General features: G+C 46.1%; 1 protein-coding gene across 1 annotated transcript; it reads left to right on the top strand.

Moving 5' to 3' along the window:
- Nucleotides 1–33: 33 nt before the first annotated feature.
- On the top strand, nucleotides 34–25,570 carry LOC142583383 (protein AAR2 homolog). The gene is made up of 4 exons (XM_075693818.1): nucleotides 34–186; nucleotides 10,263–10,558; nucleotides 18,492–18,852; nucleotides 22,935–25,570. Exons 1-4 carry the CDS (start codon nucleotides 179–181, stop codon nucleotides 23,443–23,445), a joined length of 1,176 nt encoding a protein of 391 aa, XP_075549933.1. The 5' UTR covers nucleotides 34–178; the 3' UTR covers nucleotides 23,446–25,570.
- Nucleotides 25,571–25,907: the final 337 nt, after the last annotated feature.

Below are 25,907 nucleotides of genomic sequence, written 5' to 3'. Positions count from 1 at the left end.
AACTGCGGATTTCTTCCGAAACATACGTCGAAACTGTGGTTAAGCTATGTCACGATTTCGAACAGTCGAATGCAGCTCGCGTTTCGATAGCGTGCCGGCGATACGCGTGCAAAAGATTTGTGAGGAAGAAAGGCAAATTTGCTGAGATATTGCAAAAAATTGCACGAAAGACAAAAGAATGGCAGAGTGAGTATGTTCCTCATATTTTGTTTAACGTTGAAGGACCCAAGCGCGTCGAGCTGAAGATGCAGATTCGCTCTGTAAAGGATGTATTCATTAGTTTGATCGCGCTACTGATAGTCCTTAAATGTACTGCTCCTCTGCTTCTGAGCAATATTTTGTTTCGTTTCTGGCGTCGTTGGCTCTCATCAGAAAAGAAAAGACGTGATTAGGAACGTTTCGAGCATGCTCCTGAACAACTGGTGCGTATTTCACGAAGCAGCCCGTGGAATAGCTTCTAAATGCGGGGATTTCCTCTGCCAAAGGCGCATTTCGACGTGTGATCTTTTGCCAGTAATTAAATTGATGCATTTGGGATGTTTCGGGCTTGTTTAAGAGCTGTGCTTGCCAATGAAGGTGTGGTCGCTGCAGTGCCCGGAAAGCTAAATGCTGCATACGACATGCGCGACGCAACAAATTTCATTTGCCGGGATATTTCAACGCCTCCTAAACAGGCTGAATATTTCCCCCAGTGGTCACGTTTGCCCTTCTGTCTGGTACTGAAGGTAGCAGTCGTTTCGTTAACATTCTAAAGCCTTAACGCTCGTGTCTAGACGTATTAAAAGCTTGCAGCGTCCTGATGCATATAGAAATAGGGGACCGGTAGTTGGGTATGCTAGTGTCTTGACGTGCAAACGTATTCAAGAAGAGTACGAAAGGACCCAAGTCAAGTTTAGGCCCTGCGCATTCGCCGACACTACTTTTGGAGGCATGTTTGTATGTCTGTATATATTTCACGAAATATACAGATCTGCAGATAATTTTCGATATCCCATGCAGCTGGGCGATTTCTATAACGCCAGCAATGCCTGCGTGCAAGAAGCACTCTTTGACACTCACTAAATACACACACGATTCTAACTGCGTCGTATATTCATACTTTCTGACGTCAATAAGAGATTAGAATAATCTTGACCGCAGAACTATGTTTGTTCATATTTGCTAAATGTTTTTAGAATGGTACTCAGAGATTTATTTGCATTGCACAACTAATGACATTACTATTAGAAGTCATTAATACACACAGTGCCGACAAAGGTAAAATGCATTCAATCAAAAGAAGTTTTAGCTCCTGGAAGAGAGTCTTTTTACAATGACAACAAACGGCAAAGTACGCTCATTTAAGTATGTGTTATCGCATGCTGCAGGCATCATGCATGTATGGGGGGAAGACTGCCGATATTCCTGTTAAACATGTGCGCAGTTCTTTGAATTATCAAAGATTCTTAGTGTAAACGTAAATCGCTTTTCGTTGAGTGACAATAATGCAGCGATCATCCCAGTTGATCACGTGTCCAGTAGACACAACATGCTCTGTGAAGGCATTAGATGCACTTTCTTGTTCTTTGAGCAAAACGAGAACAAGGTAAAAGTGGGAGCCAACGTTTCGACTAGGGGACTTGTCTTTTTCAAGGCGACATAAAAGACAAGTCCATTTGTCGAAGCATTGGCTTGTGCTTTTACCGTGTTCTCGTTTTGCTCATAGTCTTTAATTTCCATCTTCCACCTTCCCCCTGTTTTTCTTGTTCTTTACATCATTAGAATGGTCCTGGAGCGTTCGTTTGAAATTCCTGGTTTCTTCTATACACGTCTGCAGTCTGTGCAATTTAATTGAATGCATTTTACCTTGGTAGGCACTGTGCATATTATTGAATATAATCTTGCTTCACCAGACGGAATTCCGTCAGACCCTTGTAATCATAACTATTATAGTTTCTAAAGCTGTGACTCCTACTACATTATCACTTATTATGTCCTATTGTTTATTTCAGTTTTAATGCCATGAATAATGTATATTGTGCCCTGTATTGTACTTATCTTAACCTACCGATCTTATTTTTTCCATACTGCATTTGTCCTAATTACAGTTTTTCTTTTATTAGTGCACCATTGTATAGCCTGTAGTTTCTGCGGTCACTGCTACGATCCATATGTCATTGTTTATAGTTTATCATATTGTTACGGTTAACGTTAAACCGGCTTTATTTAAGGGACGAGATTGATGGTGAAGTCAAGGTGGCGTCCCGAGGCTGCACCAGCTAACCTCTTCTTCCTCTTCTCCTTGCCCGGCTCATGCTGTAGCAATCCCCGGTTGCCAGACGAAGCCCGCTGGGCAAGTCCAAATCACTCAGAAAGCGTAGGGTGAAACCGCTTAAGACAGGCAACATGTACTAACTGGGTCTGGCTAGACCGACGACCAGCGGACGTCAAGTGTGCCACCATGTACGTCAAGTCACTCAAGCGATCTACAATGACGAATGGGCCCGTGTACTGGGGTAAAAACTTTTCACATAAGCCACATTTACGTTCCGGAGTCCACAACCACACAAAGTCTCCTTTAGCGTACGAGACGGACTGGTGTCGGCTGTCATAGCGCTCTTTCGATCGGTGTTGCGATGCCACAGTATGAAGACGAGCGATATGCCGGGCTTCTTCGGCAAGACAAAGTGGCAACAGAGTACTTGCTGTGAAAGTCAAACGGTAGTATAGTGTCAATGCAGTTTAGCGGTGAATGTGCGTAAAGGAGATAAATGTACTGTACTGTAATCGGTCGTCCCATGCTTTGCAGTATTATAAGCATAGGTGATGAAGGGGAGTACGTCATCCCAGTCCTTGTGATAGGAAGATACGTACATGGCCAGCATGTTCGTTAGAGTTCTGTTCGTACATTCTACAAGCCCATTTGTCTGAGGGTGATAAGGCGTTGAATGAGGGAACTGCAAACTGCAGAGACGAAGCAGTTCTTCTACGGCGTCGGCAACGAACTGACGACCGCGATCGCTAATGATGACACGGGGGGACCATGTCGAAGAATAATGAATCGAAGCAAAAACGTAGCAACGGACGCAGCTGTTGAAGATGGTATGGCCGCCGTTTCCGCGTAACGGGTCAGATGGTCGACACATACGATCACCCATTGGTTGTCGTTAGATGATCGGGGAAATGGGCCCAGAAGATCGATACCCACTTATTCAAATGGCAGGCGAGGCGGCGGCAGAGGTTGGAGAAAACCTGGCGGAGCGGTCGTAGGGCGCTTGTAGCGTTGACATTGTTCGTAACTGGCGACGTAGTGCTTGACTGTGTCCCGCATTCTGGGCCAGTAAAAACGCTCCTGTGTCCGGTTCAAAGTTCTGATGAATCCTAGATGGCCAGAGGTCACATCGTCGTGCATGGCTCTCAGTATGTCCGTTCGCAGACTCTGCGGCATCACCGGAAGGAAGTGTGCGCCTTTAGCCGAATAATTGGTCTTGTAAAGCAGGCCATCACAGACACAAAATCGATCAGTGGCTCCAGGATGCGATGCGGCTACAAATAGAGGTTCCAAACTAATATCATTTTCCTGCTCTGCTTTGAAAGTCATCGAGTCTGGGAATGTAGAAGAAATGGGAGCAAAACAGTCATCAAAATTGTCTTCATCACATTCCGTCGTCGTCAGAGGAAGGCGGGAGAGACAGTCCGCATCTGCGTGGCGACGCCTAGACTTGTAGGAAATAACAAAGTCGTACTCCTGCAGTCGAAGAGCCTAATGTGCCAGTCGTCCACTCAGGTCACAGAGATTCACCAACCAGCATAACGCGTGGTGGTCAGTAACGATAGTGAACGGGCGTCCGTAGATATAAGGCCTAAATTTGTGGACAGCGAAAACAGCTGCCAAGCATTCTTGCTCGGTCACGGTGTAATTGCGTTCCGCCTTGGTCAAAGAGCGACTAGCGTAAGCCACAACGTGTTCAGCTCCTTGACGACGTTGCACTAGTAGAGCACCGATGCCGATGCCACTGGCATCATTGTGCACTTCCGTAGGTGCGGATGCATCGAAGTGACGCAATATAGGCCCTGATGTTAGCAGAAATTTTAGCTAGCGGAAGAACGCATTGTCGCAAGCCAATGTCCAGTTGAAAGGAACGGCTTTTTGGAGAAGACATGTTAGGGGGTACGCCATGTCGGCGAATCTTGGGACGAAGCGACGAAAATGCGAGCACAGGCCCAAGAAATTCCTTAACTCCCACACTGACTTCGGTGCTTCGAAGGAGCTGACTGCCTCAATCTTCCGTGGATCTGGCCTCACACCGTTTTTGTCGACCAGATGCCCAAGTACTAACGTCTCGGTTTCCCCGAAACGACATTCCTGGAATTTAGGATCAAGCCGGCTTGTTTGACACAATCCAGAACAAGACTGAGACGGCTGTTATGCTCACTCAATGTGTTGCCAAAAATCACCACATCATCGAGGTAGCACAAACAAATTTCCCATTTAAGTCCTCGGAGGATAGTATCCATGAATCGTTTGAATGTTGCTGGCGCGTTACAAAGGCCAAACTGCATAACGTTAAATTCATAAAGACCGTCTGGTGTCACGAAGGCCGTCTTCTCCTTATCACCTGGGTGCATGGGTATCTGCCAATACCCTGATCGCAAATCCAGTGATGAAAAGTAGGCAGCAGAATGTAGACAATCAATGACATCATCAATTCTAGGAAGCGGATACACATCCTTTTGGTGACCGCATTCAGTTTCCTGTAATCAATGCAAAACCGCCACGATCCATCCTTCTTCTTTACCAAGATTACTGGTGCTGCCCACAGACTAGAGGACTCTTGAACAACACTTTTCCGCAGCATGCCTTTCACCTGTTCAGCAATAACTGTCCTCTCTGTTGAAGAAACGCGGTAAGGCTTTTGCCGAATAGGGTGCGCAGATCCGGTGTCAATCCGGTGTGGCGAGCACGAGAACACGGGAGTGAAGCCTGCTTGTCACCTTGTGTAAAATCGAACACAGAAAGGTGTGCCCACAAAACTTGTGTGAGAGCGTGACGCTTATGTGAGGGTAGCGCCTTGTTGATCATCCGTAGGATCTGCTCTTCAGAAGTGCTTCGGTGGGGATCGCTAGTATGAGACTGCTCCTCCTCGCTTAGAACTGTAATGGAGCTGTAAGTAATCTCGTCGAATTCAGCTAGCTTCATATCGCACGGGAGAACAGCAGGATCGCAAGAACAATTGAAAGCCCACAAATTTGAGGTGCCATTCACTACTGTCACGACAGAGCGTGGTACAAGTACATCTTTCTTTGCGCAGCTTGACGTAAGTGGCTGGACTTGCGCGTGAAACGATGAAAGGTTGGCAGCCGCGAAATTGACCGGGATACGTGACAGCAACCAAGGTGGTAGCAGCAAACCGTTCGAAACAACACAATAGTTTTTCACTGGTAAGGATGTGTCGGCAAGGGTGGCGAGAAGCGCGCTATTCAAAGTAATTTCACCTGTGCCACAGTTCACTGATGCACCACCATCCTTAAGAAAGTAAATCCTGAGAATCACATCATGAGTGCACCGCGGTAGTACGAGAAATTCTGTTTTAAGATCTTCTCCTCCGAATAAAACACTTGCAACACAAATACCAAGGGGGACTAGGCACTCTCCACTGACACCACGAAACGTCACACCATCATTCCACGGGAACATAACTTTCCGACCCAGCCTCTCTTTGAAAGTTAGACTCATGACGAAAACGGTAGCACCAGTATCCACTAATGCTGTTGCAGGTATACTATCAATTAACACGCGCACTTTTTTCTTCACCATCATAATAGGCAGAGGAGTATTTCGCAGAGACGCAGACTGTCCGGCGACCTTACCTCCATCAGCCGCGCCGGCTAGTTTCCCGACGGCGGTGGAGACGTAGCACATCGCCTGAACATCGCCGGTGAACGGCGTTGGCGACCGGTTGGGGGCGTCAGGCTGCGGTCTGAAGCTGGCGAGCCACTCCTTCTACTATATTGATGGAAGGTATTCCGGGGTGGCGCACCTGTGGTGTTGGCAGTATCAGGGTCTGTCGGCCAACGGTCGTCGTAACTGTCACGTTCAAAATTAGGCCAAGTTGGTGGTGGGCCATATGTTGTCTGTCGGCACCGGCGACAAAAACGAGCAATGTGTCCTGAGGCGCCACAGCTGTAACAAACAGGCGATGCGCGACCGACGTTGTAAGCCTGGGGGTCAACCCTGGGACGCTGTGAATAATAAACGCGATCTTCCGAATTCCGATTCATGGTGGTAGCTCGACGAGTTCGTTGACCGTGCGTCATGTCATTGGGAAAGGTACGTCGGTGCTGTCGCAGCTGATCGACTCGACAGTCTGCAACGCCTGGCATGGCAGACAATGCGGACACAGCAGATGCATGTTCTTGAGGTTGGCTGGAAGCGCAACCAAGCTGTCCGACATCCGCCTTTTTGGTGTGTCGTTCAAGTTCTTCACGGACAATTTGCCTTATAGTTGCCACAAGGTCAAATTGAAAACCGTAGTTGTCGCTTTCGTCAACGCTTGCCACCGTTGTGACATTTGCTAACCTGCCGAACTTTGGCGTGATACGGCGCAGCTTCAAGGTCTCAAATGTGCGGCAATGCTTGATGAGGTCGGCGACCGAGGCGAGACTCTCCTTTCTGATTAAATAATTATAAACATCTTCGGCTATGCCTTTGAGAAGGTGTCCAAGCTTGTCCTCTTTGGACATTTGAGGATTGACCGTTCTGCAAAGCTTCAGGATTGCCTCTATGTATGTAGTACAGGTCTCACCTGGTACTTGAGCACGCTGAAGCAATGTCTGCTCCGCCTGCTTCCTTTTCGTGGTGGAATTGCCGAAGCACTCTGTGAGGTGAGTAACGAAGCTGTCCCACATTGTGCAGGTATCTCCATGGTTCTCGAACCACACTAGCGCAGTGTCTGTAAGGAACTGAACCACATTGTCGAGCTGAGCCGTGGAAGTTCCAGCCGTTGTACATGCTCACACGCTTGTAGTGGGTGAGCCATTCCTCCACGTCCTCACCGAATTTTCCTGAGAAAGGGCGGGGCTCCATCTGATGCATCCAGGCGCTGGTTGTACGCACTGGAGCAGTCAGAGAAGGCTGTTGGTCGCCGTTGTGTGACATCGGGATCTCAAACGGTGTTGGAGGCAGTCGAGCGAGGCGTCGGCTCCAGCGTGGCACTTGCTGCAGCTCCGTCGTCTTGGTCGAAGTATCCCGCACCTCCACCACAAAACTGTTATGGTTAACGTTAAACCGGCTTTATTTAAGGGACGAGATTGATGGTGAAGTCAAGATGGCGTCCCGAGGCTGCACCAGCTAAACCTCTTCTTCCTCTTCTCCTTGCCCGGCTCATGCCGTAGCAATGTCATAAGAAGCCAACAAACATTGACACCAACGATAACATAGGGGAAATTACTTGTACTTACTAAGTGAATTAAAGAAATTATACGTTAATGGAAATGAAAGTGGTTAAAAAACAACTTGCCGCAGATGGGGAACGATCCCACGTCTTAGCATTATGCGTGCGATTCTCTAACAACTTGGCTACCGTGGTGACGTTTCCCCATACACTTTCTTGGGTATTTATGTTTCCTGCTAGAACTCTGGGAATGTTAGCCAGCGCCACCACTCACTAACCTTGGCGGCGGATGCGGAACATCTTTTCTGCCGCAGGCGTCGTGAGTACATGATCATTTTGTGTGAAGGCAACTGGTCAATAAACCCACGCATGCTACCTGAAGGCATCAATGTTGCCGGATTCGAGACCTTCGTTTATGTAATAAATGAGAAGAAAAGGGTTTAACGGAGGGGCCCAATTTTTATTAATAATGTTATTACCATATTATCGGTAGATACCCGAGAGACGAGCCGTCGCGAGAATGGCGACGAAGTGGGGCTGTGCCCTTGGCGCGAAAAAAAAATGTCGGCCTGGCGCTCTGGCTCCAGTCCAGTGTAAATAGCTTGTAAATAGCCTCTTCCGTCTGCATCTTTCTACACGTAACATCATAAGAACCCAACAAACATTGACATGAAAGACAACATAGGGGAAATTACTTGTACTTACTAAGTGAATGAAAGAAATTTTACATTAATAGAAATGAAAGGCGATCCCCTTTTCATTTGTTGGCTTATGAATAATAAAAATTGGGCCCCTCGGGTAACCCCCTTTCTTCTCGTTTATTAGATAACGAGGGTCTCGAATCCGGCAACATTGATGCCTTCAGGTAGCATGCGTGGGTTTATTGAGCAGTTGCCTTCACCCAAAAAGATCATGTACTTGTGACGCCTGCGGCAGAAAAGATGTGGAACATCTGCCGCCAAGGTTAGTGAGTGGTGGCGCTGGCTAACACGCCCAGGGTTCTAGTAGGAAACATAGATACCCAAGAAAGTGGATGGGGAAACGTCACTGCGGTAGCTCAGTTGGTAGAGCATCACACGCCTAATGCAAAGACGTATCGTTCCCCACCTTTGGCAAGTTGTTTTTTCATCCTCTTTCTTTTCCATTAATGTATAATTTCTTTCATTCGTTTAGTAAGTACAAGTAATTTCCCCTACGTTGTCTTTGGTGTCAATGTTTGTTGGCTTCTCATGACATGATTAATAAAAATCCGGCCCCTCAGTTAACCCCCTTTCTTTTCATTTATTGATTACACCAGTATCTTATGTAACATTGTTGAGATATTATTATGATTTATTCTTTAGATGTACTTGCTGTAACTCCTTTCCTGCTGTGATTTCTCGTGAGATTGGCAATATTCCTAAACAAATAAAGTCATGTTGCTGCCCACCTTCTGAGCATCATTACCCTGAGGCAGCAGTGGCTTTCTTGTGCACGAAGCGCAGAGTAGGCTCTTCACACTGCTTCTATTTTCCATCTAAAAGAGACATGTTTGAGCTTGTGAAGAACTTGTGACGTAGTGCCTGATCCACCTACCATGAACCAGGCCAGGGTGGCTGCTGTCCCGAATAGCTGGAGTTGAGGTCGAATGTAGCATGTGTTTTCACTCTTGAGCAGAGCTGCCCAACTCAAAGCAAGCAATGGCCCGTGTCAAAGCTCTTTGTGTCTGAAATGGGCCACACTTTAGAGGGAGGCATTATCCCTTGATTGTGGAAAGGCGCTTGTGCTTGGTGTCATCACACTCATTGCTGTCCTTAGCGCGTCTTGTCACATTTTTCGTGGGATAGTGAAGGCAACTGTTCACAGTCATAAAAGAAGGCCATCTGCTCAGAGACGCAGGGGGCTTATGAAGACAAACGTCAGTCACAAGGCATTCTTAGGTATGTTTCCACATTTGTTCTTATCAATATTACTGTAAATGTGGGGTTACTAGATTGAAATACTTAGATGGGCACTTAATGCCGGTCTGTTGCTGTGTGGGCAAATGTGAAACGTCAAGGTGAACATGTCCAGCACACCTCCCCATCCCCTTCATTGTTTATTTATGCAATACTGGTGACTCTGTGATACAGAGCAGAGAGCTTCAATGATGTTGGCATCAACACTGCGCTTTCTCTCCTTGAATCTTTTGCTCTCCTTTTAATCAGGACTGAGCCAACTGGGCTCACTCCTGGTTAACCTCCCTGCCTTTCATCTATCCTTCTCTCTCTCACTCTCTCTATATGCAATACCCACAGTGCCTTTACAGCCATAACAGTGAAAGGATGGGATATAACATCAAGCATCATGGCAAAGAACCAACATTACATTAATTCTGAGAAAAGTAAATAAAGTGAGCAAAATGATCGCCACAATCCTAACTAATCCCACATGGTTTGAACAACTTCTTTCATGTTCTTTTGTACCTGCTTGTGCTTATCATACCTGGTGGGGAGAGTTAGCTGCGTTTATGTACACTGTCAAGGAAAGCAAGTGTTGATCCAACAAAGACAAGTTTCTTTATCAAAAGATTTCCTCCAGACTGAGGCTTACCTTGCCATTCTCATCTTCATGTGACAAGCTTGCCTTGTTTATATTCCTCAATGAAGCATGATGCCACAGCCCAGAACTCCGGATTCCACTTTGTCCCCCTTCTTTTTCACTCATCTTTGTCGCCTTCAGCCCTTAAGGCTAGGCCAATAGCAGGCATCAGTTCTACTAAGGTCAGGCATGCTGGTGGGATTGGAAACAGTGTTGCACATTGCAATCTCTTCTGGCTTGTTCCAATTTCATTTGGCACCAGTGGTATTTGTTTGTTGTGATCCCAGTGCTTGAGCTGGCCACCTAACCTTGTCTTCTGCACGTTCGCAGTGCAAATGAAGCTGCCAGCAACGTACAGGTGGACCCGGTCGTGGTGGACCGGCTGCTGCTACAGGGTGCCACCCTGGTGTTTCTGGACGTGCCGCCCGGCACCGAGTTTGGCCTGGACATGTCCACAAACGTGGTCGGGGACAAGTTTCGTGGCGTCAAGCTGATCCCTGCAGGCTTGCACTTTGTGCACTACAGTGCTGTGAGCAAGACTGGCACGGCAGCACCCCGCACTGGCTTCTTCCACTACTTTGAGAAAGGCGAGATGCTTGTCAAGAAGTGGGACAAAGCCACCGAGGGTGAGCTTTTTTTTTTCACAAAAAGGATGTATATCTTTTTTCACCCTTTTGTGCATTCTTCAGGTCACTACACTTTCCCATAATTGGTTAGTACTGCTGTGACACATGTAAGGATGTAAATCTAGCCACTTTCTGGGTGAATTCCATTTAATTTATTAATAGTACTGCCATCCCTGCTAAGGCTACTGGGATGGAAAAACAGAAGGCTGTAAGACACAAGGCACTCCTATTGCACAAACAGCAAGACCCATAAACTATAAAAAAATGTTGCAGTTTTGCCCAGAGTCCAACACAGTGGGTGCAATATTGTCACGTACGAGTTTGTGCTGCTGTGGACAAAATGACGTTGGCAGGGGAAGAGGAGATTGAAGTGCCTCAAAGATTGGTTGATGGTGTTACCCTGGTCACTGAGCTACACCCTTGTAACTGTATATATTGTAAATAGTACATATATTTTCTCCCCGTAACATTTTGGTGGACGTGCGGAGTAATCTCGCCACAAGCCGGCCCTGGATTTTCGCAGCGGGCGTCACATTGGTTACGCTGTTATGGCTACTGACGCTGCCTCCGCTGCTCAGACACCAGCGGAAGTAGTGCTAATCCAGCTACGTCACCCGTGAATATTCATCGGCACTGGCAAGGTCGACGTCGAAGACTGACTGACATCATATGAGCACATCTGTAAGCACAACAAGTGGGATGCCACACTTTTGCTGGCCAACATGATGTTTTACTTTGGAGGAACCATGAAGGTATGGTTCGAGACGCATGAAGCCGATATTAGAAGCTGGGTCTCCTGCAAGGAAAAGCTATGTGATCTTTTTGGAAGACCTGTGGGACATCAAATGGAGGCCAAGCAAGAGCTAGCGTCTCGTACCCAAACATCAACCGAATCCTATGTCGCGTATATTCAAGATGTTCTGGCTCTCTACTGTAAAGCGGACGCGGACATGCTGGAGGCCGATAAGGTCGGACACATCTTGAAGGGCATCGCGGAAGATGCGTTCAACCTCCTGCTTTGCAGGAACTGCTCAACCGTTGAGTCCATCATTAAGGAATGCCGGAATTTTGAGCAAGCAAAGAGCAAACGCATCATACAGTGCTTCGACCGACTTCCGAATACGGCTGCCACTTCCTCTTGCAACGACCCTCCGGCGTCGCATCCGCCTACAGTGCAAAGATTGACACAGGTCATCCGTTGCGAACCTGAGGCTATGGCTCCAAGTTCTCTGTCCCCATACGTATGACAACATGACCATCTCGCTCATTCAAGCTGTTGTCCGCCAAGAAATTGCAAACATGGACATCCAGTCTGCCGTCCGCCCACGTCCCGCCCTACTGTCCCTGTCATTGCCGCTGCTGCCCTTCGACAGTTGTTCCCGAATCGATATCGGAACCCCTCTGAGTTGCGAACACCGGATGACAGGCCACTTTGCTTTGCTTGCTCCCGGATCGGTCACATCTCCCGCCACTGCCGTAGTAGTCGCTGGTACTCCTCGCCTAGACCATATGCTGATCACTGCTTCGACCGAGACCCTCGGCCTCTGTCACCCCTCTCTGAACCATACCATGCCGCCCTTCACTCTTGGGGAAACACCACTAGCCGCGTGCCCTCACTGCAACGCTGTCAATCCTGTTCGCCAACTCCTCGACGTCCCTCATCCCCTTCCTACGTGGGCTGCTTCTCAGGAAACTAAACAATGCAGCTCCGGGAGGTGAAGCTGCATTGACGACTCGTACTGCAAAACCTCTGCTGAGCCCTGCTGTTTGACCGAACCTTGTTGAAATTTATTCAAGCCCTCATCGATACTGGCACTCAGGTGTCAGTTATGCGATCAGATCTTCGTAGCCATCTCCATAAAGTCCTGACACCTGCCCAGACGCCTGCCGTCCGAGTAGCTAATGGCAGTACAACAGCCGTGCTGGGAATGTGCGCCGCCCGTGTTACCATTGCCGGCCGTCCAGTGTTAGTCCTGTTCACTGTACTGGCCGAGTGTTGGTTTTGGCACGTAAAACCCCAAATATTATTATTATTGGCCGAGTGTCCACACGAAGTGATTCTTGGAATCAATTTTCTGACTGCCCATTCAGCAGTTATTGACTGTGCAACTGGCGCCCTTTGCCTTGAACTGCCCCATTACTTTGTCGACTCGATCGATGACCACAAGCCTCGACTTCGTTTTACTGAATTTTTTCGACTACAACCTGATGCTGCGGCTTACGTCCTCATGTCACTTTCTCCACCACTTCGAGGTGGTCCTTACATGGTGTCCCCACTTCGTGACGTCCTCCTGGCACGTCAAATAGCACTACCAAGCTCAATTATAACTCTCGCCAACAATCGAGCATGGCTTCCTCTTCTGAACTTTGTTTCGTGTCTGCAAGTGCTTCCTGTGGGTGTATCTCACTGTGCTATCCCCTTTGGAAGAGTGTAGAGTAGCTGCTCTTACGCCCGACCCACGATTCGACACTGCTGCAGCTTCTACCCCTCCTACTTTACGCAACGACAAATTTACATCAATGATCACTACTGATCTACGACCTGGTTACGCTGACGCCCTTCGTCGCATTCTGATGTCCTATGAAGACATCTTTGATTTTGGCAATCGCCCGCAAAGTCAAACCTGTGTCATCACCCATCCAGTCCACACTGGTGACGCTCCTCCTATACATTGGAGGCCCTACCGTGTGTCTGCGGCTGAACGCCAGGTCATCCAAACGTAGGTGGACAAAATGCTCTCCAAAGATATTATCGAGCCTTCCTGCATTCTGTGGGCATCACCTGTCATTCTGGATAAAAAGGACAACACTTGGAGATTTTGTATCAATTACCGTCACCTTAATAAGATTGTCAAAAAGGATGTTTGTCCACTTCCGTGTGTTGATGACGCACTGGACTGCTTACCCGGTGCCAGTTATTTTTCTTAGATTTATTTGCGCTTTGGCTACTGGCAAATCGCAGTGGATGAATGAGAACGTAAAACGACTGCCTTCGTCTCCCCAGATGGTCTCTACCAATTTAAAGTGATGCCTTTCGGACTGTTTAATGCCCCTGCTACCTTCGAGCGCATGATCCTCTTCTGCGCGGATCCAAATGGACCACATGCCTCTGCTACCTTGCTGTTTTTTCACCGACATTCGAGAGCCATCTCCACCGACTTTCAGCTATCCTTGCTGTTTTTCGATGAGCTGGCCTACAACTCAGTTCTGCAAAATGCCATTTCTGCATTAGTAATTGGTCAAATACAAGTAATTGGTCACTTGGTTGACGCTGCTGGCGTCCAGCCTGATCCTGATAAAAGTTTGTGCTGTTGGCGATTTTCCACTTCCGTGTTCTTCTACCGACGACCGAAGTTTCCTAGGGCTGTGTTCCTATTTTCGACGATTTATCCAGAACTTTGCCGAAATCGCTCGTCCTCTCACAGACCTTCTCAAGAAGGATGCCACTTTTCGTTGGGGACCCGACCAGGCTGCAGCATTTTCTATGCTTATCAGTTGACACGTGTTGGGTCATTTTGATCCGCATTACTACACTGAAGTTCGCACTGATGCAAGCGGTCATGGCATTGGCGCTATCTTGTCACAACGACAGCGGAACACCAATCGCAAGATCGCGTATTCTAGCCGTCTTCTTTCAGCACCAGAATACAACTACTCCATAACAACGTGGATGCTTGGCCCTTGTTTGGTCCATTGATAAGTTCCGCCCTTACCTGTTCCGTCGACATTTCACCGTCGTGACAGATCATCATGCCTTATGTTGGCTATCCTCACTCAGAGACCCAACAGGCCATTTTGGCCGCTGTGCTTTACGCCTGCAAGAGTACACCTTTTCCGTGTCCTACAAATCTGGGCGGCTACATAAGGACGCCGACTGCCTCTCCCGCTGTCCTGTTGACCCACCCTATGGCACTGAAACCGATACAGATGTCTGCGTTTTGTCGAACTCGGACTTCTCATGCATCGCCGACGAGCAGTGTCGTGACCCATATTCGCAATCCATCATGGAACGCCTTACCTCGGAGCAACAGGACGTTTCCCTCCGTATGTTTGTTCTCCAGGACGGGACTTTACACCGACACAATATGCATCTACATGGTGCTGAACTGCTTCTCGTCGTTCCCCAGCATCTGCACTCGACATTTCTCTTGCAGTTACACGATATGCCCACCGCTGGTCATTTGAGTGTCTTTCGTACGTACAACCATGTGCACAGGCAATTTTTCTGGCCTGAGCTATATCGCTCTGTTCGAAGCTGCGTTGCTGCCTGCGAACTTTGCCTATGCCACAAGAAGCCTTCATTGTCTCCCGTTGGGCACCTTCAGCCTATAGATATCCCCAGTGAGCCATTTCTACACATCGGCCTGGACCTCCTTGGCCCATTTCCAACTTCATCCTTGGGCAACAAGTGGGTGGCCGTTGCCACAGACTATACCACGCGTTATGCCATAACGCGGGCTCTCCATACGAGGTGCGCAACTGATCTGGCTGATTTTCTCCTCCATGAAGTGATCCTACATCATAGTGCCCCATGTCAGCTACTCACTGATAGAGGCCGCTGTTTTCATTCTAAGGTTGTCGATTACCTTCTTTGCTCTTGCTCAACGTCCCACAAGTTCACGACTGCTTACTACCCACAGACAAACGGGCTTACTGAGCGTCTCAACCGTACACTCACGGACATGCTCTCCATGTACGTGTCCGATGATAACCGGGATTGGGACTGCTCCTTACCCTTCGTGACGTTTGCATGCAATTCATCGCGTCACAATATTACTGATTATTCTCTGTCCTATCTACTATATGGCCGTGACCCATTCCTGCCTCTTGACTCGCTGCTCCCTTCCGATGCCAACACTACCACGTTTTACGCTCACCAGGCCATTGTTCGCACGGCTACGGCATGTCGCATTGCCCGTGATCGTCTTCTGGCGTCTCAGACTATCTAAAAGCATCATTACGACAGTCAACGTCGGGTGGCTCATTTCAGCCCTGAGTCACTTGTCCTGCTTTGGTTACCCTCCCGTCGCGTTGACCTCTGCGAAAAGCTGCTGCTGCGATACGTCCGGCTGTACTGAGTTCTTTGCCAAGTCACCAGCCTCACATCTGAGATATCACCTGTGACTTTGACGTCTTCTGCCCCACCAAGAACTGGTATTGTGCACGTTTCGCAACTCAAGCCGTATAACTTGCATGCTGATTCGACACCTTAAATAGATTTGAGATGATGTTTTTGCCACCGGGGGTTAATGTCATGTACGAGTTTGTGCCGCTGTGTCGATGGTGTTACCCTGGTCACTGAGCTACACCCTTGTAACTGTATATATTGTAAATACATATATCTTCTCCCCGTAACAATATTATGGCAGTAAGTCTCGCAATGTTTCGTCTGGCATCAGTTGAAATAAACATTCACAGGTGGTGTGCAAGTAATATGCTTTGAGAAGAAAAAAACTTTCTTCAGTGTTAACGCTACAGGTTTTACTGCTCACTTTAATTCTAGCACTAGCTGAAATAATTCAAGTGCCATGGAAATAATTTGAGGGCCAGACTGTTTGGTCCAACTGCCAATCATTTAATCCTAGTGTCAACCTATGTAATCCTGGTGCCAGTACAGATAAGCTGCATTCCAGCCATTAATAAAATTGCCAACATGTTTAAACCAAGCACCAGCAGCTTTAATCCAAGTGCTAGTCAATTTAATCTATGCAAGAAAAACTGCAAGATTGTGTATCAAAATGGCTGAAACAATGAAGTACAGTTACTGGAAGATGACGGCACTAATTTTTATGTTTGCTGCTAACTTTTGTGAAATGAATGAATGTGATATTTTGCTTCAGGCCGATAGATGTGCACAGAAAATAAATACTTCAATAAAACCAATATTAGAAAAAAGAATCGGAATGTGCAATAATGTATGCTCGCAATTCATTTTATGAATGTGCAATTATAAAAGAAGACAGTACTAAGTTTTTTGGGTAAAGAGCTTTATGCATAAAGGTGTGTTTTCAGCAACATGTGAACAGAAGGGCAGGTTCTTTGTATATATATTTTTGTGTTATTAACACAAAATAAGAACAAGGAACTTTTTAGTCGGTAGTTTTAAATTATTCTTCATCAATCTGAAGCATGAGTGAATTTTGTCTGTAAGATGCCGTTGACATTTTTTTTTTTTTTTTTTGAAGAAGAAGTTTATTTTACCACATAAGTACACTGATATACACAAAGCGGTAGCGATGGCAGGATAAAAGCTGCATAACGGCAGCTTGACTAGTCCCACCTCCACCACACTGCACGCATGCTGCACGCATGCTTAGCTGAAATTCTGTGATCTCTATGATCAACTGACAAACACTCGGTTGTTCAATAAAATGCTAAACAGAGGCGCCTTAAGCCTTCACTCACTCTCTAAACATGCAAATTAACTGCTTTTTAAAAAAATGACAACATATTACTCCCAAATGCTTGGCCATTATGTGACATTTATTTTCATCCAAAATACTGCAGTCATTCATTTGATAAATGTTAGCAGCAAACACAAAAATTAGTGCTCTTGTCTTCCGGTAACTGTATTTGAGTGTTTCAGCCATTTGATTCGCAATCTTGCGGTTTTTCTTGCATGGATTAAATTGACTAGCACTTGAATTAAAGCTGCTGGCACTTGTATTACACGTGTTGGCGCTTGGAATAAAATCGCTGGTGTGCAGCTTATTTATATTGTCACTGGGGATTAAGTACAGTCGAACCCGCTTATAACGATACCAGTTTTAACAATATGTTGGTTATAACAATGAAAAGCTGCTGCACCGTCAACTTTTGTATGTTTTCTATGGGGAAATAACCTGCTTAGTACATAAATACTTCGCTTAGCGCAATACAACGAACACAAGAAAGATGACGGGACAAGGCGCTTTGTCCTGTCGCCTTTCTTGTGTCCGTTGTATTGCGCTAAACGAAGTATTTATGGATCCGCACCAACTAGCCCGCCAACACATTGTGCTGAACTATCTGCTTAGTACAATGTCTTCATTCCGCATTATCGGTTGTAACGATGAAGTCTGGCTGCTGGGCGTCCGTAATGGAATGCGAAATCCTTGACAAGAAGAATATGAAATGTGAGCCACTGCATGGTTGCCCTCCACCCGAACTGCCATTGTGCGCTTCTCTCCATGAGATGTGCATGCCAGCCTCGCGTGCATCTCTCCCGTTTCCCTTCCACCCCTCCAAACACAAATTCGCCGTGCCCGTAGCTATGTGCTGCACCACTGTCCGAGACACGAACGGACCGTGCCAACTGCGCTGCCAGCGCTGCTCCCAGATTGCCCACATGGCCCTCACAGTTGGTTTTTTATTCTATGGCCCTCATTCTGTGCAATTCTGCCAACAGATTAAGTCGCTTGTGCTTGTCTTTGTTCGTTAATCAAAGTCGTTCCTGGCCAGATTGTTTTTCTGCCTTGTTTGAGTCGCTGCCGAAGCGGAAGATGGCTGATCCACCTTCTGATCCCCTGCAATGCATGACATTGTCGGTGAAAAGGAAGCGCACTGCTGTGGGTTTGGAAACGAAGTGCTAAAATAAATAGCAATTGTAGCGAAGAGATTGTAGAAGCGACGCTAGTGGGTTCAGCGCTACTGGCTCTAAACGCTAGTGGGTCGAGCGCTCCTGCTCAGCAACGGCTCTCGTGCTTGGAAGCTGTGACTGCCCTGCCCGTCGACGTTGCGCTGCTCCCGAGCTCTGCCAAATAAACACCTTTAGACAATAACAAAATAAATGAAAGCATCTTGTGCAAAAAGAAAATATGGGGTTTTACGTGCCAAAACCACTTTCTGATTATGAGGCACGCCGTAGTGGAGGACTCCGGACATCTTGTGCATGGAAGTGGTTTGTTTTGGTAGAGGCCAGTTCCTTGCCTCACGGAATGAGTCCTCTGTGCAGATATATCATTGGAGCCAGTGGAAAGGGAAGAGGTGGAACGTCTGCGCTTAAACTTGAGGGGTGACCTGGATCAGTACCTGGCTGTGTTTGCGTACACCGAGTGGCGTCGCTGGATATCCCTGACGAAGCACGTCACCCGGGAGGTGCTGGAGCGGCTGCAGCCAGAGAGGAGTGTCATCTACTCGGCCACACCATTTGAGCCGCTCAACTTCTGCTCACGGCGAGGTGGTGACCTGGCCTCCATTGACTCAAGGGGGGACTGTGGCGAGGACATCAGGCTCTCAGAGAGGGCCAAAGAACTCCTGGAGCTGAAGGAAGTGCCCGAGTGCAGGATACGCTACACGGAGATACCAAAGAAGAGGTGATTGACATCCTTGTCTATTTATTTCGCAAAAGAGTGAAGCAATTAGTCCGCTGTCCTGACACTACTGTGCAGCAATGCTGGAGATGACTTGCAACAAATGATTGAGGAGTTTAGCTGACAAAATCTTAAGAGTAGGTCCGAAAATTAATGTGCAGAAGGCTAAGGCAATGCTTCCTAGCCTGGCGAGGGGACGAGAATTTGTGATTGGCAGTCAGCCTCTAGAATCTGTGCCAGAGTGTGTTTATCTAGGCCATTTACTCACAAGGGACCTGGATCATGAGGAGGAAACTTACAGAATAATAAAACAGGTTGGTGTGCGTACAACAGGCATTAGCAAATCATGACCAGCAAGTTACTGATATCCTTGAAAAGTGCACAATATGGGGCAGAAATGGTAGTTGAACAAAGGAGCTTGAGAAGAAGTTAAGGACTGCACAATGAGCAAAGAAATTAAAAATTATAAACATAGTATATTAAGAAACAGAAAGACAGCGGTTGGGACTAGAAAACAAACGGGGGTAGCCTATATTATAGTTAGAAATGTAATTGGGAAGGCCATGTAGTGCATAGGGCAGATAACTGGTGGTCTGAGAGTCTGTTAAGGTGTATCCTTAGCCTTCCAGGAGCTGCGGTGTGAAATTCAGCCAATAACAGCATAGTAACATTGTTGTAATGCACATGCAAACTTGTCCAATTTGGTGATGTGTTGTATTCAGCTTGTACACCCATGAGCAAAAGTATGCGGACCACAGGGTCACTAAAAAAAAAACAGAATTTCATCGTAATGAACATTCGTAACGAAAACAGACAAATGCACTAGAAAATTTGTAATGCCAAGTTTAGAGTGAAGTCTTTAATTTCAAGTTGCATTCACAAACAGAAGAGAAATTGAGTTTTAGCGTGCAGTCCCCGGTCTGTATACTTTTGCTCACAGGCGCACATGATTAAAGGTGACCTTGAACATCCTCTGTTGATACAGAGCAACATGCTAGAATGGGTGCAGTGACTTTTGGGGAATGATTTCCTTAAGAAATTACTGAAAAAGACCAGTATATACAAAATGTAACATCTGCTTTGTCCTTTCCCCCTCAACTCATCAGTTTCTCTTGGGTTGGGCAGCACTGATAACATTGGCCTACCTGTTGGTCTTCTCTTTTTTCTTCTGTATACGGGGCAGTTGTGGCAACCCTTTGTGGTTTGCACCTGACGAATGCCTGAGAGCAGCAAAGGAGCGGTTTCCCAAAGCAACAGCAGAGAGCAGGCGATCTACTGTGCGAGATAATAGATTTCCTGCTGCGTGCAGCAGAATAATATTTGTCTCGCATGTTCAGGTTTACAGATAAGGAATGTTCTCTTACTGTGTTCAAAAGATATTTTACTGGCCCTTTAAAGATAAGGATAGAAATACAGACGTGAAAGTCAGTATGTGTCTGCCTTTTTGCCCTTATCTCTAGTTGGTGCTACTTGGCTGTAATACCATCAGTCGAGCTTGATTTATTCATTGTTGGAGTGGCCAGTTATTAATTTTTCACTGCTCTGATTCCAACCATGCTGTCTCATGGGGAGCTCCAGTGTCAAGTCAACAAAGAATAACTAAACGGCAATTGGAAGGCCAATAAATTGCATCGGCAATAAAAGGGAAGGTAGCGGCGGTAACCAGCATAGCTGCAACTGTGTTCGTAGCCACGACATTTCTGGAGATTGAGCATGACCAAGGTGAATACTGTGACATCATTTGGATAGCTGCGACTGTGTTCTTAGCCAAGACATTTCTGAAAATTGATCGTGGCCAAGGTGACTAATGACATAGTTCGGCATTTGAAACTTCAGTTGCTTTGATACATTGCCTTCTATGAAGTATATGCCCGTGCAACAGCAAACTCCAATAATTAAACAATTTCAAATAATACCACAAGAAAATGATAATTTATGTGATAGTGTATATTTCATTGCACTGTAATTGTCCTTTTCGTGCACTTTTCTGTGGGGTTTATAGTTCACTTTAAGCTTTTGTTGAAGCTGGCGTTAATAGCTGTTCATTGTTGAAATACAGAGTCGACCATTTTTGAGCAACTTATTCTCTTTATGCGGCAATTCCATCTAAGTGATTTTTGTTTATTGATATTCTAGTGTACTGTTCGTCTGAACGCTTCAGTGGGTTCTGCTTTTTAATATTTGCCTGAAATTAAACACTGCGCATTCGCAACAAAGCGCCAACGGTGCCACTTGTAAACAGAGGCAAACACCTGGGCTGTTGCACGCCCCACTCACCCGTAAGTAAGGGCAAACGCATAGCGCCAAGTTGTTTGCCGAGCACAGCTGTTCACTTTCTATTAAACCGTGAGCAGTTATCTTATCAGGAGATCAAAACAATGAAATTCTTATTGCAAGGGTGGCTTTCGTAATAATGACCTCGTTTAATTACAAAGAAAAGCAAACTGAGCTGCTCTGTGTGCTTCAGATTTCTTGGCAAAGCAATGCCATTTCTGAACGATATTTAGGTAGGATAAATGTAAGACAAACATCCAACTAAATGTCTTCGGTCCGGCTCTTAGTATAGGATTAATACCAATGTGAAGTGTTAAGACCTGTACAGTTGAAAGTGCATTGTAATTAGGCAATTGTCTTAGCAAGCAGTCATTTAGAAGCGTCAGTAAGCCCAGCACTTGTTCACGTTGCTCATGGTTTCGACGCAGAAACTACGAGAGTAGGTATTTTGGTTCCTAATGCGCAACTATTTACAAGAGGTTAAAACGTTTAAAAATATGTAAAAATATTTTTGCCATGGTCAGAAATGAAAAGAAAAATGCAGTTTTATAATTCAATTAGAAAAAAATAAAATGTGTCGGTGCAAAAACATCATACAAGTACGATGATTTATTTATTAGGTAAAATGAGTGACATACATACAACACATAGAGGTGTCCGGTCATGAATGCTCGACCGTTCACAATGCAAGAAGTTTGTTAAAAGCATGGCACTGATATAAGACACATGAAAGAACAAACATCAAAACATGGGAGATATGCTTTGAGGCGCAGGAAACACTAGCAAACGAATGGCACTAAATGCAGGATGCATAATCGATTGTTTCTATACGCAAGAATGTGTAAAGCATAAGCACTTCATAACACATGGCAAATCAACTCTTGAATGAACACAGGTTGCCACAGCACCAATACCACAGTTTTTTCCTACTCAGATAATTTTTAAAAGATAAAATCGGCGCTCTTCAATCGTACCTGACAACTCACATAGTCGTTTGCATGGGGGTCAAACTGTCGAGGAGTGGGACCGAGGTTTGGATTTCGTGAGATATGCTGGAAGGCATTCAAAAATCCTTGTGACGACGTTAGGCTTCAAACTATGCTTTTCACACTCCAGAGGCACAGCATCGCAGTTTATATCGAAATTGTAGGCAGTGATGATGTCCGAGGCCTTGGAAGTGTTTCACGCAGAAACGCTTATATTTGCATTCACGTAAAACCACCACTTTCCTCACTTTGATTTCTCACGCTGCTCCTTGTCGCTGTGTAAACAAAACACCTTTTTGGTTGTTCCCTTGTAGCCGGAATGGCATCCCGGAATGCACACGTGTTCGCCATCGTCCACCCCGCCACTTCAGCTGAACAGTTCAGAACCTGAAAAATAGCGCAGCACATGCACAGAACGCACCATATCAATCGGCTCATCCCGCACCACGCAAGCGTTTCGGTAGGCGAATGATGCCCTCTGAGGCACAGTGTGCACAGTGTGCCTCACAGCAGCTTTGAGCAGCGTATGAACCTCTCTCATAGTGTGACGGCGGAGTTTCGTGATCAGATAACATGGAAGGACTCCTATCAAACTCTCTCAGTTTGATTGACTTTTGACTTGATGGCCGTCGAATCTACCCTTGTAGCAGCACCCAATTTGTCATCGAGTCGAGAGGCTATCGGCTTGAAGGCCTTCAAAGTGCCTGTGTGACACTGGTATGACTTGCTTGTATCACTTTCGTGTTGTATGTATTGTTCGCCATGTTGAACATAAGACAACTGGCCTGCTTCCCTTGATTTATCGTGAGCTGCCAATTTTTGTAGGCACCCGAGCGATGCGACACCGACAGAGATCACCAAACATGGTATGGACTCGAGCTATGTCCTGGAGCAGCTGCTAGCTTCCTGGCCACACAAGGAGGACCTGCTCGGTGAACTGCAGTTTGTGTTCGTCTGTTTTCTGGTGGGGCACGTTTATCCGTGCTTTGAGCAGTGGCAGAAACTTGTGCGCATCTTCTGCACAAGCTGCGAGGCCATCGACCGCCACCCCGATCTCTTCAGTGACCTGGTCTCCGTGCTGCACTTCCAGCTGCGCGAGGTCCCTTGTGACTTTTTTGTCGACATTGTGTCCAGAAAGAACTTTCTGACAGAAGCCCTGGCCGCACTCTTTCAAAACATCGCTGAGTCGAGTCTGCCCGATGATTCCCCGACCACTTTGAAGATGAAGGCCAACCGCTTCAAGATAAGCCTCACCAAGTTGATGGGCTGGAGCTTTGAGGAAGAGGTGCCCGAGGAAGAGCGTCCCGTTGTGGTGGAATTGGCTGGTGGTAACTGAGATGTGTTGCTGTGACTGTGGCATGGGGGAGGGGGGTGGGCAATTTCGGGAAGCTTCAGAATGAATGGACTTTAAAACATGCCAATTCTGGAAAAGAAAAGCTATCAACAGTCTGTGTTCTGTGTTACTTTCTTGTAATGCTGGCCTCACTGCCCATTAGTGTCATAGCGGTGATGCAGAAATGATAAACCACCTCGTGGGACAAGTGTCCGGTGTCATTTTTACACTACCACTACGACAATACTTCATGAACTAGACGACTGCCTCTCAGTAACGTGTAACTGCACCTTAGAAAATGGAGTGCTTTGTAATCGCTACCAAAATTGACTCGAATGGGCGGTCCAATTTTGCCAAATATGAATGCTTTAAGCCTTTTTGTAACTATGCGACAAACATTTGCGACCTAAGTACATTGCAAGTCATCTTGTCTCTACTTTATGTGCTGGACACCCTGGCTAAAACTTTTTAAGGTGCTAGCTGGCAGAAGTAGCCTTAAATTTTTCTACACTGGCAGCACATTTTTAGTGTTTAGATGTGAAACTTATTGGTGGCGATTGACTTGATTGAGGCCATTACAAGTGAGTTTAATCATTGGCTGCATGTGTCTGGTACGTAATAGAGATTACATGCTTTTATGCAAAACAGGGGTTTCCTGACAGGAAACCTATGCTATAACATATCAGAAATACAATTTGGACACCAAGGCATTCTCGAAAAAAGTAAAACTTTGTGATAACTGCATAAGAAATACTTTCTGATAAATGTGTTATGAAGGATGGGGGCTATTGAATGCAAATGGGAAGTATTGTTACTTTTAAAATAATTACTGTGCAGAACAACAGTGTCAAAATTGTGTCGTGGTGATTGTGTGACTGTCTTTTCATTGATTCTGTTGTAAATACGAGAGAGAGAGAAGAAACTTTATTAATGAATGGTCCGACATTTTCGTTGTGGTGGCCTCGGGTGGCAGCTCGAAGTCCTTGGACTCGGGCGGCATCTTTGGCTTGCCGGACGGCCCAGAGCTGGTCTGCGAACTCTGAACTCTTGAGAGCCGCCTCTTTCGGGAAGAAGCGAGCTCGAGGCTTCCCCTACTGTGCTAACGGCCGCGATTACGGACGCGTTGCGAAAGGAGGTGGTCTCATTACCGTGGTTGCCAACGCATTCCCAGAGCATATGTCGCTGCGTTGCTCTCTGTCCGCAAGCTTTACAGGCACCTGTTGAATATAAATCCGGGCACCAGTGATGTAGGACCGCGGGGCTAGGGTAGGTGTGTGTCTGGAGCAAGTGAAAAGTTAGGGCCTCATTCCTGTTTAACTTATTGTGTGGTGGCGGGAATGTGCGTCTTTGGAGTCTGTAGTGTTGGGTGACAAATTCAGAGTTGGGCAGTCACCATTCTTACAGGTTGCTGATGCATTTGTGTGTTGTCAGGCATTGAATGGGAAAGTTCGAGAGCTCACTTACCACTGTGTTCCCATTATTTTACTTTTTCACCTTGCCAAAAAAAAAAAAAAATGTTTGACTACACAGTAAAGCGTTGTGTGGAATTTTCACCTTAATCTGTTGTAGTAGTGGTACACAAATAAGTGCCTCCCATCTATCTGCGAATGTGTGCTACCAAAAGAGCTATTTTTCTCTCTAACTCTTATGTGCAGTTTGAAAAAGCAACTTTCTTATTACTGGTGTGCTATGCAGAATTTTTTAATGATGGGACCGTGTACAAAGTAGAAATATTTATGCAGTGTACATTGATTGCATGTGTTTAATTGAGAAGTGTATATAAGTTGATTTTGTAAAATGTTGACATCTCATCTGCAGTGATCATTGAGTACATTGAAATTGATTTCTCAGTTATCGCTAGTCAACGCTTTGTCAGCTTTGTGTTATGTGCAGTTCAGTGGTTTGTCAGCTTTGTTGCAGTTTTATTTCACAATAGAGTTGCTGTGATAGTTGCTTCTACGTTGCGGGCATAAGCCCAAGTGTAGGTACACGTGACCCACCAGTGTACATCGGCAGGCTAGTGAACGTTAGGCCAAAGTTTCTAAAATATTGGTCTAACTCTGACCATGTGTGTACACTCAGTGTTTCCACCATCTTAATGCAATAAAGCATGTTTGTTCACTTCTAATATGTTGTATTGATGTACCAACTGACTACATTTCTGGTGCCTTGTTCTCACTTCATTGCACTCCTTTGTTTTCCCATTGTCTTCTAGCCATAGCACAAAATCTCTACACCACAGTGAATCATGCCACAGCTTTCACGGCTTCAGTATTTTCTAGGGTTGTGCGGATATTGAATATTATTACCAAATCAAAAAGAATAGCGAACGTTCAAATAATTCGATCTGTAAATCGAATGTCTACTAATCGATTTCTCGAATAATCTATATGTTCGGTGTAGACCCGCGTAGTGCCACATGTTGCATGCGCTGCTGAGCCGCTCGTGCTCGATGCCGCCCAAGC

This window comes from Dermacentor variabilis, chromosome 5 (assembly GCF_050947875.1).
Source record: "Dermacentor variabilis isolate Ectoservices chromosome 5, ASM5094787v1, whole genome shotgun sequence".
Lineage (NCBI taxonomy): Eukaryota > Metazoa > Arthropoda > Arachnida > Ixodida > Ixodidae > Dermacentor > Dermacentor variabilis.
The sequence above is the reverse complement of the archived record's forward strand: the minus strand, read 5'-3'. Positions and strand labels throughout refer to the sequence as shown.

Coding starts and splice junctions, on each gene's coding strand:
- LOC142583383 (XM_075693818.1), top strand. Junction 10,559..18,491: donor GTGGGACAAAGCCACCGAGG/GTGAGCTTTTTT, acceptor TCCTCTGTGCAG/ATATATCATTGGAGCCAGTG. Junction 18,853..22,934: donor ACGGAGATACCAAAGAAGAG/GTGATTGACATC, acceptor CAATTTTTGTAG/GCACCCGAGCGATGCGACAC.